At 39.3% G+C, this 15,159-nt stretch overlaps 1 protein-coding gene across 5 annotated transcripts in view; it reads right to left on the minus strand.

The window, feature by feature from the left end:
- Window positions 1–15,159, minus strand: part of slc8a1b (solute carrier family 8 member 1b) — a 110,503-nt gene that overhangs the window by 88,887 nt on the left and 6,457 nt on the right. Inside the window, exons 1-2 of one of the 5 annotated variants that reach the window (XM_051867952.1) lie at window positions 3,376–4,243; window positions 110–1,953 (exon numbers count right to left, since the gene is read on the minus strand). In XM_051867952.1, coding sequence (XP_051723912.1) covers window positions 110–1,926 — 1,817 coding nt within the window. In that variant the 5' untranslated portion in view covers window positions 1,927–1,953; window positions 3,376–4,243. Of the gene's footprint in view, window positions 1–109; window positions 1,954–2,298; window positions 2,464–3,375; window positions 4,244–15,159 lie in introns of those variants that run through there. The other 4 variants (XM_051867949.1, XM_051867948.1, XM_051867951.1 and 1 more) reach the window with 4 other exon arrangements.

A 15,159-nucleotide genomic window follows, 5' to 3' on the forward strand; every position in this document is an offset into this window, starting at 1 on the left:
AGTTCTAAAATGTGATTTCTTAACAGTGATATTTTAGGAGTGACTCGTCAGAACAGGAACCCAAATCCAAAAAAACACATTTTACTGTAAATATGAAACTATGACTTACAAGATTTCGTCGTTTTGGAATTCCAGAACACCATGGGAGTCTTCAAAGTCCTCTCCTCCTCCACGAGCAGTTCCCTCAACGGTTTTATACGGCAGTGACACCACCCCACGGGCGCCAGACGTACGCAGGACCTTCACTTCCATGACACCCACACTCTCACTAACGTGGGTGACTGGCTCTTCAAATGTGAAGATTCCAGCATGGTCATCGTCAAAGATGGTGACTGTTGCTGTGGAGGGCACACCGAGGGTTGCGATGGTCTCCACGTGATTGGTTTCAGTGGTCTCTGGCTCATCACCCTCATGAAGCACACGGACATTGCTGAGGTGGATAAGGAAGTTCTCGTCCTCTTCAAAGATGTCATCGTCAATAATTCCAACTCGGATCTCCTTCTGCGTCTCACCTGGTTTGAAAACGACAGTGCCTTCAGTGAATTCGTAGTCTGAGCCGGCATTTGCAGTTCCGTCTTCTGTGCGGAATTCCACCGACACGGTCTGGTTGAGATCGCCTCCACGCCGAACCACATTCACTGCCACAGTTCCACAGTTTTCCAGGCACTGGTAAGAGCCAGGGTCAAAAAAGATCTTAGAAATCGGGTCATTCTCACCAGTGTCACTGCGCACCTCGTGCATGCTCACTGCTTTGCGAGCCTGGTCTGCCGCATGCTTCTTTAGAATGTTACCTGCTCCAGTCATCAAGCGGGTCGCCTGGCATCGGTAGAATGCACGGCTCTTCTGCTGCTGGCTGAGCACCTGGTAATTAGCGAGTTCAATCAACTGCTCTACTTCTTTATCCGGATGTTTCTGCTTCAGTTCCTTCAGGATCTTTGCCATTTCACGTCTAGCTTCCTCCTCATCTAGGTCTTTGTCCTCAAGTTCCAAAGCCAGTGTTCCATCCAAGAAGTCCACTGCGTGAGAGTTCAGCATCTTCCCGTCCATCTCAATATCCACCTTGGATGGCAGAGGACGGTCCCCCTCCGTCTCGATGATCATGCCACGGTGCTTGCCGGCTCGGTAGCGCTTGTAAACGTACTTGTAAAACAGGAGCCGGCGGTCAGCGATCCAAGCAAAGACCACGCAAATAGGAAAGAAGAAAAGAGTGAGAAGACCCTCCCACACTTGGACGATGCCTGGCGAGATAACAGCCAAGATCAGGTAGAGCCACAAGTAGGCGAAGATGCTCCAAGCGGCCGTGACGAAGAAAACACGCAGGTGTTTCACTTTGCGATGCTCTCCGTCGGGCACCACGTAGACACAGATTCCAATGATGACGAACATGTTGAAAGCTGCACTGCCCACGATGGTAGAGGGTCCGAGGTCACCAGCTTCAAAGTTATGGCCGCACACTTCAATGACCGAGAGCAGAATCTCAGGAGCAGAAGACCCCAGAGCCATGAGGGTGAGGTTGGACACAGTTTCATTCCAGATGCGTACAGTTGTGGTGGTCGTTTCACCATTCGGTTTCTTAATGGTGATCTCCTTCTCCTGAGAGGTGATGACCTCGATGGATGCCATGAAGCGGTCAGCAATAATCGAAACTCCCAGAAACATGTATACCAGTGCCACAAAGTAAACAGTGGCCCGGGCTACCTTGTCCCCAAAGGAAGGATTCGGGGGTTCCCACACCGGAAGGATGACTCCAGGTGAGCATGTGACAGTCCCACCACAAGACAAAGACTTGTTGGCAGGAGAACTATGATCTTGGCTGTGGTCTGGAGCGTGTTCCGCTGCCACATGGTGGACGCTGAAGAGCAGTGTCACCATGACTATACACTGAAAGCTCAAGAAGAGGTGCGGGGAGGTCTCACGATTCCTCATCGTTCCTTACTCGGTGACAAACTTCTGCTATAATGCAAAGAGAAAAGGAGAAAGAAGAGAAAATAGAGAAAAACAGATGAACAACTATTGAAATTAAACCAGGACACTGATCATGAACAAGCACCAACATGCGTGTTGTCAAAAATTATTGCTGTATTATGGGGTGTCTGACACTGATTCAAGTCTGACATTTTTGGAACATTTTAACAGTATTTGCTAAAAGGCACATTCCAGAAATGTTAGATAAAAATCATTCTGGACTTGATTATCCATTTGTTACATTTGTTTATCAATTCAATCATCAGGTTCCATTAAACGGAATGCATAAAAAAGTCCAGATGCTCTCTTAAGCCTAGTGCTGAATGACATTACATTCTGCAAGGTGTTTCCTCTTTAAAAAAAAAAGAGCTATTAGTCCAGAGCGTAGTTTAGATCCAAAAAAATAATCCAGTGAAGTTCAGGTTGGGACGCTGGCGGCTTGACTGCAAGCAAGCAGTCCTGAATTCAAACGATGCCTGCAAAATGCATCATCAGACAAAGGGTGGCAATCGGCCCTTGAGGCAAGAAGATGAAACACTTGCTCATGGTGCAAAACACATGCATGGACACACACACCCAACAGTGCCTCACATGCACACACACACTCATATCTGCAGTCATCAATGGGCATAGTGCACAGCAAAATCTTGCAGATCTTACTCACACATTCATATGAAACTAAAACACTTAGCTACTAATAGGCCTGCATAATTATATAATAATGTGCATTTCAGTAGCTTTAACGATCGTTTAACCTCGGTTTAGTGATCTGAAATGCAAAAGAACCAAATAAACAGCGTTTTAATTCAGCACTGCTCAGATCTCGCTCACTCTCATTCACATCTACCGCAACCTACTGCTCTCATTCAGCACCTCTACCCTATCCACTGATGAAACATCTGTTATCCCACATCCTAGGCGTTGCGGACATGCATAATTTCTTATCGGGGATAACAATTTCTTATTGTTCGGATAAAACGATGGCCTCAAGGGCTTTTTTTCGCGATGTGTTCAAGGGGCGCAGAGGCTCTCGAGACCGGATTGTGTTTAATACAACTTTCACGTGCACATTAGAATCCCGTAAAACGAGGTGAAGGCGAACACCCGGTTAAATCATCATCCGCGGGCCACTGCGGACCGGACCGTACCGGACGGGCACGAGAGCGCACCTCTGTATCAAACGGGTCACTCTCCATGATGATTATATGAATGTGATACCTACTCGGTTTGTCTGTAGCCCCCCATATTAACCCTCGTGCAACGATACCGCCACCATTAAGCTCCATGCAATCCCATTATATATCCATATATAATCCTTATTATATATTACACACACACACATAATATATATATATATATATATATATATATATATATATATATATATATATATATAAAATGTGCTCTTACCGTAACGGTGCTCCGTGAAGTAGAAAGTCTGAGCGGCAGCAGGAGTGTTAACGAAGACAGTGCTTGTCGGAAACCGTCAGTAGTATCCCAGCTCGCATTAGTTTAGGTTTTTATATATGATATGCAGGAAAGATTAGAGACCCACGCGAGTATTATATGCACCCTCCGATTTCCATACACGCGTTTGTTTTTTCCCCAAACAGACCCGTAGCGATCAAATATCTGATGCTTTATCAGCAAATCTATGAGAGCTGAAATGTGCGTGCGAGTTCTTCCTCATTCTTCCCTCTCTCGGCTGGTTCAGTCTGTGTGTGACTGTGCGTGAGTGTGTGAGCGAGCGTGTGTGCGCGTGCCGCGGAGCCTCGCGCTCTGAGTGGGATACGCGCGCTGCGTTCGAGAAGAGAAAGAAAGAGAGAGCGGAGATTCTGCTTTAACGTTTGTGTTTTTTCTTCCCTCCCTTTGCTGCCATTTCTCATACACATGTATGAACGCAAACCCTTTATCCGTGTTACTGATGATCAATGAATAAATTATCAGCAATTAACAAGGACGGTGCCACGTGATGCAATACCGGTTTCATTTGTAGTGTAATGCATCACACACTCGACATCTCTGCAACCTCTCCAGCCGGCTGTATAAACCGCTACATGTCATGATGAACTTTTTTTTCTGTGAGCAGTAAGGGGGAAATCTACTCATTTCGCGAATCGTTTGTTTGGTCTAATACGTTTTATTAATAGGCTAATATTTCTGTTCTTCTTCTATTAAAATAACTTATTTTTAGCCCAATTTTTAAGTCCAACGATCCCAAAACACTTTTACAATCCGCTCAGTCATCGTTTTTCAAATAATTATGAAAAAGAGTGTCCGATATAATCAAGACAATTCTCGGTTCAGTAAAGGCAATTCCAATCTGAGGTGAGCATCCCTATGTCCTACTCACTCTGAAGGGCAGAGCCCTTGAAGTGTGGACTTTGGAGGGAGCAGGGCACTTGTGCGTCATAATGAAGCCGTTTGGAACGCACTTGGCGAAGGGAGCAATGAAAGACCACGTCATTTCCTCATTAGCTTCACATTGAATGTTACCAACAACGCTAGCCCAAAAGCAATATCTTAGCCTATTATTGCTGTTAATATGATACAAATAAATGTTATAATGAAGTTTTTTTTTGTGTGTGTGTTTTTTTAAATGTGCTTTATATGCATGTTCCTGATCTGCTCTTAATGTTATAAGTTAAGGATTAAAGACAAAGCATAAACATTTCTTACCTATGAAACTTTTTAAAAACTTATGATGAATGCATGACGCAAATGTGTGTAATATATTGCAACAAAACAAACCAACTTTAATTATTTGTTTATACAATAACTCCAACTCTACCGCCATTTATAGATTTTAAAATGAATCACGAGGACTTGACACCACTGATCTATATAGGCTCTGTCCCAAATGGCACCCTAAACACTCGCGGTCTTCCCACAAGTCCACACATTCGTGACGTAACGCCGCTTTGACTGTCGGGAAGAAGTCTGCTGGGGAGCTCACTTCAGTGCGGGCACATATCATTGAGGGCGCATATCAACCGCAAAGGGGGTGCTCGCGAACATCCTTGCGCACTTCAGCTGAGCCTGCAAGTTTGCGAGCTACGCAGAGGACTTTACCCGGCAGTCAAAGCAGCATTACTTCAAGAAAGTACAGACTCAGAGGAAGACCGCGAGAGTTTAGAGTGCCATTTGGGATTCAGCCTCAGTTGTTCACTTTCATTTGGAACGCCCCTACAAATGGCATTCCCTTCCCAAAGTGCCCTTCAAGGGTGCAAAAACGGCATTTGGAATTTGCACTTAGTTGTCGATTTGTGAACCGCTAACTGAATCAGTCCAGTTTGTGAATGAATCATTCAGGCCAAATTTTAAACCTGCTTACTGAAAAGATCTGACTCAAAAGAACAATTCGTTAAATTGGACAAAGCTAATGAATATTAATTTATAATTACAAATTAATTTAATAATGTTTATATAGGACTATAAAGACTGAAAAGGAAACATACAGATATCCACACTGCTCTTCATGTTTTTGTTGTGCCACTGTTGTTAATGTTAATGTTGCAAGTAACATTGCAGGTTCAAAAGAAACAAATTAATAAACTGTGTGAAGTTCACATGTAGGCTATGCACGCATGCGCACTCTCTCTCTCTCTCTCTCTCTCTCACACACACACACACACACACGCACAATTCTAATTTACATCTTAATTGCATCATTTCATTAAAGACTCCTTTGATCTTCATCCTTTTCTAAACAAAGTTACTTTTCTCTTTAAACTATTCCATGCCATTACTAAATACACACACAGCATGAATTTATTTTAAGATGCTGTTGTTCATAAAGACATACATGTATCAAAATGATTCATCTGGAATTTTTAATTTTTTTATTTTATTTTATTTTATTTTTAATATTACTGTATATGATCTAGAAACAAAATATCAGATCAGTAAATATCAGCACCAAAAAAGGGCAGCATTTTTACAGTAATCTGTGTCCTGCTTACCTACAGTGCTTACTTTTTTGGTTTGGCTGCAGTAACACATTGGGCCAACAGAGGCGCCATTTTAGATACAGTATGAGAGACATGAAGTTACAGCACAGGCAAGTGTGGTCTTTCTTTAGCGAATTTCTTCTCTATTTTTTTCTTACTCACTAAAACACACTATATTAATGTAATTAATATTACCTCGTGGATTCAGACAAGAAAATATACTGCCAGACTTGTGTAAATATTTGCTTGTGCTCTTTTGTTTGAAACAATGTTTCATTTATCTATATTTGGCTCAGATATACAGTATTTGATCAGATATATAAGGCCACATCTGATACCCAGCGAAGCTCAGTGACAGTGGTGTGATCTAAACACACACTGCCACACATGCAAAAGTTGAATTTGTAAGTTACGTCCTTGCAGCTCCTCAGACACCACCGTGGTTGGTGTAGAGGACGTTGAGCTTTGCCACTAATGTAAAAATAAAGTTACAGTAGTTGTTTTTTTTTTTCTCAATAAATCTAAAGGTGAGTTTAAAAAGAAGCAGCAGCTGTTTTGGCTTTGCTCAGGTGCGGTACAGTGTGGCCTAGTTCTTGCTCATTTTGGCCAGAGGGAAATGCCTCTCTCTCTCTTTCTCTCCTCCCCTCACACTGTTTCTCTACTCGTCCCTCATTCGCCCTCACAGTCTCTCTCTTCCTCCAGCATCGATCCAGCAGTTTACTGCCAGTTTAAGCGAACCTGATATGTAAACTACTATCTCTTTCACACACACATAAACACACAGAGAAGTCGTTTTTACACTATAAGACAGCATTTTCAACACCTTACCCTTACACAAACCTGTTGATATTACTAGCTCTGAGGCAAAACATGATTTATGCTCTATTAGTAGAGCACTTCAGATGTCCTCACAAGTCAGTTTTAAGATATTTTCACAAATTTGACATGTGACCAACAGAAGTTCGATACGTCATGTAATGATCTTTTAGTTGAATTAAAAAAGCCCTTTAAAGCCCGAGTTTGAAGTGTTGCAATAAAGTGGAGCAGATTGTATATTTTTTTGCATTTTGGATCTATTATTATTTGTGATATGTTGAATTTATGTTTTTTTTAAAAAGACGTGATGTCATATCACGACAGTTGCAGTTTCCACAAATGCATTCAGAATATAACATTATATAATCTATTAATTCTGTAATTGTATAATTCTGTTTTAGGCCCCACAGGGATCTTTGCAAAAATGGAAGCTTACTCATACTGAACAAAGGGTGACAAGGCCAAATGCTGAGTACAATTACAGTTATTGAATAACATTTTGTTGACAAACTGAAAAATCCATTATTATAACAAAGATTCTGTCAGAATGCAGAGTTGTTTCTCTCTAATACACTATCAGTCATATGATGAGGTCACATCCTTTGACAACTGTACCCTGATCTATGATAGACTGAGTGCAATTAAACAGGGTGGGGGTATGTTCTCATCTTTTAACATGGCAGAAATATTTCCTGTCTCTCTGATAACATTTGATAACCAATCTCTTCCTTTCACTCTAGTCTTATAACTCTCAGCTGACTTCTTCACTCTCACAACTTTTCCACAGAACAGTTCTTTATCGCTTCATCTCACTCAGACCAAATGTGACACAAAACTTGTTTTTCTTCTGACTGTTGGTGAATGTTGACCATGAATGTAGTTTGTTTGTGTGTATGTGCATCCTCTTTTCCTTATGGATGCAAAACATGTAGGCTATATATAACAAGTATTATGTCTGGGTGGTATTGTTTTATATTTACATTTATGTAAATATGCTACTTACACACCAACTCATTTCCAAACCACCACAGCGCGCACACATGATAGAGACATGTTAGCACAGAGCGGGTGACATGCGCGAGTCAGCGCAGACCACAAAATGTTCGGACACATTTGAATTCTGCACAGAATGCTATATTTTAAAGCGACATGGAGGATATTAGGAGGATAAACGGTTAGAGATTAGAAGGAAACTAAAGCTTTACCGGGCCAAAGACTATGGATATAGAAAGCTGGTTCACTCCTATTACTTATGAATGGGGGAAACTGCAATGCACAATATGGCGGAAAGCGCCCCACCTTCTAAGCAAAAGAGCCAATCGCTGATTAGTAGTCATCGCGTCACGGAAGCTGCCCTTAGAAGCTCCGGTTCCCATAGAAACTTTTGCCAAGTCAGGATTCCCCTATTCAAGTAGATAGGACTTGGTCTTGGATGCCTGAAATAGCTGCCCGGAAGTGTTGCAAATATGGCCGCAGAGTGAACAGACTTTCCTTGAAAGGGACTTTGACTGAGCTCAATAGCCGCTTTTCCACTGTCGGGCCAGTGCGAGCCAGGGCTTTCAGCGGGCCAGGCTAGGCTAACAGCCCCGGACTTGTAGCACCGAGCCCAAAATCACGCTGCATTTCCACTGTCGGGCCAGAAGCTCGCAGCGCTTCACTAAAACCCTCCAGTAACACGCAGTAACAAAGTGGTATTTACTGTTATTTCACAAAAGAAAGAGGACACACGCACTTATTCAGTCACGTCTGTTTCTGTTTATTTGTAGTCAATGGACAGTTTACATCACATTTACAAAGAATGATAATTTATACAAATTTTCTACCAAAAATACGACCTGAGGAGCTTTAGCACTCTCTCCAGTGACAGTCCCAACAGTTATATTTTCAGTCTGAGAAACAGAGGAATCCCGAAAATCTGTAGTTGCTTTATTTTATGAAATATGTGGAGCTATGGATATTAGACAGTCCGTTAAGAGATGAGACGTGCTGACAGATAAAATAAATACATTATTGTGATAGCCTACGTATATGATTTGTCTGATTTCTTCAAGCTGTCGTATTTACCATGTTTACTATGGTAATAGCGCGCATAGCCTTGGTGATCAGAATCCACATCGGATCACAAACAGAAGTTATTTCAAACACTTCCTGCTGTCTGAAAGTGAGTTTTGAGCTAAAATGTTTTTAAAAGTCTTTAATGCTGATGTTAGCTGGTCACCTACATGTAATCATCCATGGCGCCTCCGTCTCCACACACAGATAAACTCCGCCTTTGTTCGTAACCACTCCCTCAAGCCCGAGCTGGCCCGCTTTGGACCAAGGTATTTGGCGGGCCGAAAAACCCTGGCCGTTGGCCCCAAGGAAGCCCTGACGAGGCACGATCAAGCCCCGGAAGTGACAGTGGAAATGCGGCTAATGGCTCTGGCTGAGCTGTGATATAAACAAAATGCTATTGGCTATTTCAAAAAAGGGGAGGAGCTGGTCGATATGTCCCGCCCTGTCTTACTGTTTCAGTGGAAATTACGTCAACACATTGAATAATGCTGCACGTTCCAAGGCACTTCAGTGGGCCTTTAAGTTAACAGGAATTTTTTCACCCAAAAATGAAAATTGTAATCTAATTAAAAAATTAGAAAAGTCTTTTTCGAGAGAGACCTTGGCAAAATTGCAGAATAAAGACCTGTTCACGCCAACAGACATTCAGCATGAAAATCCAGTCCAATTTTCGCATGCGATTTATCTCTTCAGTAGAAATATCCCGGTTAGTCTGGTACAAAAAGCACTGTACAACTTTATTATTATATATTAGACAAGCCACTGACTTGTCGCCATGATTTATGAGCACTACTATGTGTAGTTTTATCTAATTTTATTTATATGTGTTCTACAGTAAAATAACAATCATACAGGTTTTGAACAACATGAGGATGATGAGTAAATGATGCCAGAATATCTTTACAATTGCAAGTGTAGCTGTTAGTGTGTGTTTGAGGTTCAGTGGGTCTGGCTTTGCCTTCCGGGTCATTGTGTGCTGCTCTTTTTGAGAGCAAACCGTGTCGGCAGCACAGAGCGCCAGAGGTCATGACAGAAGTCACCACACTGGAGTATGCTCATTTCAGACACATATTCATGTGTGTTGGTAGATGTGTGTGAATCATCATAAAATTAATTTGCATTGAAGCATCAGAAACTATGTTCTTATTCCCTAATTATTCCCAATCACCCTCCCAATCACCAATCATCAGAAAGATTTCTGACAAATATAAAGTAAAATCATGTGCATACTGCACACACACAGCACCATTGGGGGAAAAAAGTGCAAAAATTGTATTTTTATGGGTACATGAGCCTGTTATTTGACTAGAATCCTCAAAGGCACACCTGCTGTACACCTACTGCAGTTCAAAAGTTTGGGGTTAGTAAGATTTGTTTTGTTTTTTAAAGTGTCTTATGCTCACCAAGGCTTTTAAATCAAAAATACAGTAACAGTAATAATGTGAAATATTTTTACACTTTAAAATAGTCTTCAGTTATCCATCAGAAATCATTCTAATATGCTGATTTGGTGCTCAAGAAACATTTGTAAACATTATTAGCAATGCTTAAAATAGTTGTGTTGCTTAATATTTTTGTGGAACATTACCGTGGTACATTTTTTTTTTTTTTTTCCCCCAGGATTCTTTGATGAATAAAAAGTTTATTTGAAATATTTTCATCTCCAACATGTTCTCCAACCAATACGACCATACAGGTCGTTTGTCACTTGAAATACGACCCATAGGAGCGTTTGCTAAAGTTGCGCCCCTATCGACAACAGGACATTTTCATTTTAATGCATTGTTCCCTTTTATCTGCGTCATATTTCAGGTTTCACGTAGCTCAACTGGCAGAGCATTGCAATAACAATATGCAATCATGTGATCATGCGATCGTGGGTTCGATCGCAGGGAACGCATGTGCTCATAAAGAGTATATGCACTATAAATCACTAAGGTTAGGTTTAGGGTTAGGGTGGGGGTAGTCGTTAATAAAAAAAGAGTTTTGCTAAATGGAAATATGAGAAATGGTGTAAAAAGTCCACACATTGCATTTAAATGAAGACGCATTTTAATTGGTAACAACAGTCATACGTCATTTCATGATGACAGACGTAACATGACACTGTCATTATTTTTACGCCAGCTAGAGGGCACATGACTTTAAAACGTAAATATAGGTCGTAATAAGGTGCTTGAAAAACGACCTATAGGGTCGTTTTTTTTGTGACATTCTAAATGTCTTGAATGTCGTCGCTTTTGATCAATTAAATGCATCATTGCTGAATAAAAGTACTTCTGCACATTTTGTGATATTGTATATTGGTGTGCACAAATTGCATCTGTTTTCATACATATATTTGAATGTTTACATGCTTTAGAGCCAATTAGATAATGGAAACCAACAGCTATGGACATGTCCCACAAACAACTTGATTATTTGCCATGCGGTTGGCATCCAAACAGTTTATAAAACTTTCATCGCTGCCATTTTATTAAAATGTGACAGATTTTCTAAGTTAGCAATGATAGTTGCCAATATCTGAGTAGGAATTGAGTTTGTTCAAGCACGCCCAAAGACAAGCCAGAAACACAAACCAAACCGATCCAGAAGGAGTGTACTCAGCTGCAAGCAATTTGAGCTCAGATCAGCTGTGGAGTCATGGGATTTAGTATTACTCCAATTACTGGGTCATTGTGTGTGTGCCTAACATCTGTACTTGAACTCCTGCTGTGACTGTGAGGCTTTCTGCCAATATGTTCCATTAAGACTAACAGTAACGATTAATCACTGCTGATGTCTTTTATCACATATTGAGTCAGATCATCATAACTACATGTGTAATGTCTTAAAAACGACAATGACCCCCCAAGATGTCTTTGGAGTGTCAGAACACCCAGTTGAAAACCGAACAACATCCAGGGCTTTTGTGGTACAGAAGAAAATGTTTCCTATTACCTTCAAATAACCCCCCAAAAAAGCATTACAGGCTAAATTATTAAACTGAAAACATTTCAAATTTGGCATATGTCCAACAGAATATGCAGGCAAGTATTGTACATATTACATTTGTACACTACCGGTCAAAAGTTTGGAAACATTACAATTTTTAATGTTTTTGAACGAAGTCTCTTATGCTCATCAAGCCTGCAGTTATTTGATCAAAAATACAGAAAAAACAGTAATATTGCGAAATATTATTACAATTTAAAATAATGGTTTTCTATTTTAATATACTTTAAAATATAATTTATTTCTGTGATGCAAAGCTGAATTGTCAGTATCATTACTCCAGTCTTCAGTGTCACATGATCCTTCAGAAATCATTGTAATATGCTGATTTATTATCAATGTTGGAAACAGTTGTGCTGCTTAATATTATTTTATAACCTGTGATACAATTTTTAAGGATTCTTTGATGAATAAAAAGTAAAAAAAAAAATATCAGCATTTATTTAAAATAGAAATATTTTGTAACAATATACACTTCAAAAAGTTAGTAATTTTTTTCCTTTCATTTTTTTTTTTTGAAAGAAATTGATATTTTTATTCAGCACGGATGTGTTACATTGATAAAAAGTGATAGTAAAGATTTATATTGTTAGAAAAGATTTATATTTTGAATAAATGCTGTTGTTTTTAACCTTTTATTTATCAATGAATCCTGAAAAAAGTATCACAGGTTCCAAATAAATATTAAGCAACACAACTGTTTTCAACATTGATAATAACTGAGTATCAAATCAGCATATTAGAATGATTTCTGAAGGATCATGTGACACTGAAGACTGGAGTAATGATGCTGAAAATTCAGCTTTGCATCACAGAAATAAATTATATTTTAAAGTATATTAAAATAGAAAACCATTATTTTAAATTGTAATAATAATTCACAATATTACTGTTTTTTTTTCTGTATTTTTGATCAAATAACTGCAGGCTTGATGAGCATAAGAGACTTCGTTCAAAAACATTAAAAATAATAATAATGTTTCCACACTTTTGACCGGTACTGTATGTGTGTGTTTAGAGCAAAGTATTTCTCTATATACACATCGGCATCGGTTCCCAAAGGGTCTGCTCTTATCACTGTCAATTTGACCATTATTATGGCGAAATCTGTAAAAACACATGCAGCTATAAATGCCATGACAAGACATATATCCATTAATAACCCTGCATTGACAATGAAAAAATTCTTACTTCTTAATCTTATTTTTGCCTTGTTTTCCAGTTAAAATAGATAACCATCCCTAAGATATCAAGACTTGTTTTCAGTTAAGTTTATTTTTCATACCACATTGGTAGAAAAATACCAATGTGGTAAGAATATACAATTACCATAATGCTTGATTTATGTCTCTATATTGTTTGTTAATTTAATAATAATTAGCTTTCTGGAGATATGTTTTTTTAAAATGGGAAACATACAGACTAACAGATGCTCATGCAGAAACTAACCTCACAGCAACAGAATATTCCTCTCCACGATATCACTTTGAGAGTCAGGCAGCATAAGATCTAAATAAATCACATAGCTAACAACTTCGAAGGATGTGAGTGAACCTTCTCCACTCTGTAAGACATGCAACATCTGTATAGACAGACTTATTTTAACTGTAGATCTTGCATTTGATTACTTGCTCTTTTTATGCCCCTCTACCTTTTAACCAATCCAAATATGACTGAAAACACCGAACAAAACACTCATACTTGCTTTTGCAGACACCTAAAGTGGTTCAACCAAAGTGTGGCAATGTGTTGATTGGCTGATGGCACCACAAGAATGCACACATAAAGAAACCCTCCACTAGCAACTATCTTGAGCTTTGCTGTCAAAGGCAGCAGAGGGAATGCATTTTACATGCTTTTAAGGGCTCTCAAAAAAAAAAAAAAAAAGACACATTTTCAGTAAATACTAGCAAATAACAAAACAAAACATGTTGATAAAAAAAAGAAAGAAAGAAGAGATTAAAAAAAGGGCATTGGATGGTGTAGTTTTGACATTTATGAGCAAGGGCTAATTGGGCCATGCTAACCAGCCAAACACTGACCCCTCAGGACTGAGTCAGCTACAGTACATGACCTCCTGCCACCACTGATGACCTTCCTGTCCTCTCTGTGAGAGAGAAACGCAAAGAACCTGCTCAGGAAACAGACTCTGTATGTATGTGGGGGGAAAAGTGTGTGTGTGTGTGTGTGTGTTCATCTGCTTTTATCTGACCATCAGCAATTTTGAGGGTATAGATGGAATAATTTTTAAAAACATTTTCAGATAAGTAATGCATAAAACTTATATTTGTTTCATTTATTTACTGATAGATAAAACTGTACACCTCTCTCTTCACCATAATGTATTCACATACACCTACACAGTCCGCATGACTCAACAAAATTAGATCACTCTCACTGTAATCAACAAAGCAGTCTACACTGCGAACAGGGTCATATAAACTATGTTGGTGAGACCAACATTTGTTCAAAGTATAACAATTTGGGAAATCTGTTCATCTAGACCTGAAAATCACAACACAAGGATACATACACTACCATTAAAAAGTTTGGGGTCATTTGGGGTCTTATTTTTTGAAATGCATTAATACTCTTATTAATCAAGGATGCTTTTACCTGATCCAAGGTGACAGTTAAGACATGTTACAAAAGATTTCTATTTCAAATAAATGCTGTTCTTTTGAATTTTCTATTTATCAAAGAATCCTGAAAAAATCCACAACATATTAACCAGCAAATTGTTTTCAACATTGATAAGATGAAGAAATGTTTCTTGAGCATCAAGCATGGCATACTAGAATGATTTCTGAAGGATCATGTGACACTGGAGCAATGACTACTGAAAGTTCAAATTGAGATATTTTTGTTTAAATCCGATGGCTCCGTGAGGCCTGCATAGGGAGCAATGACATTTTCTCTCTCAAGATCCATAAAGGTACTAAAAACATATTTAAATCAGTTCATGTGAGTACAGTGGTTCAATATTAATATTATAAAGCGACGAGAATATTTTTGGTGCGCCAAAAAAAACTAAATAATGACTTATATCCTGATGGCCGATTTCAAAACACTGCTTCAGGAAGCTTCGGAACGTTATGAATCAGTGTGTTGAGAGCGTTATGAATACGCTGATTCATAACGCTCCGAAGCTTCCTGAAGCAGTGTTTTGAAATCGGCCATCACTATATAAGTCGTAAGTTTTTTGGTGCGCCAAAAATATTCTCGTCGCTTTATAATATTAATATTGAACCACTGTACTCACATGAACTGATTTAAATATGTTTTTAGTACCTTTATGGATCTTGAGAGAGGAAATGTCATTGCTCCCTATGCAGGCCTCACGGAGCCATCGGATTTCAACAAAAACATCTCAAATTTG

The sequence above is a fragment of the Ctenopharyngodon idella genome, chromosome 17 (assembly GCF_019924925.1).
Source record: "Ctenopharyngodon idella isolate HZGC_01 chromosome 17, HZGC01, whole genome shotgun sequence".
In the NCBI taxonomy this organism is placed as follows: domain Eukaryota; kingdom Metazoa; phylum Chordata; class Actinopteri; order Cypriniformes; family Xenocyprididae; genus Ctenopharyngodon; species Ctenopharyngodon idella.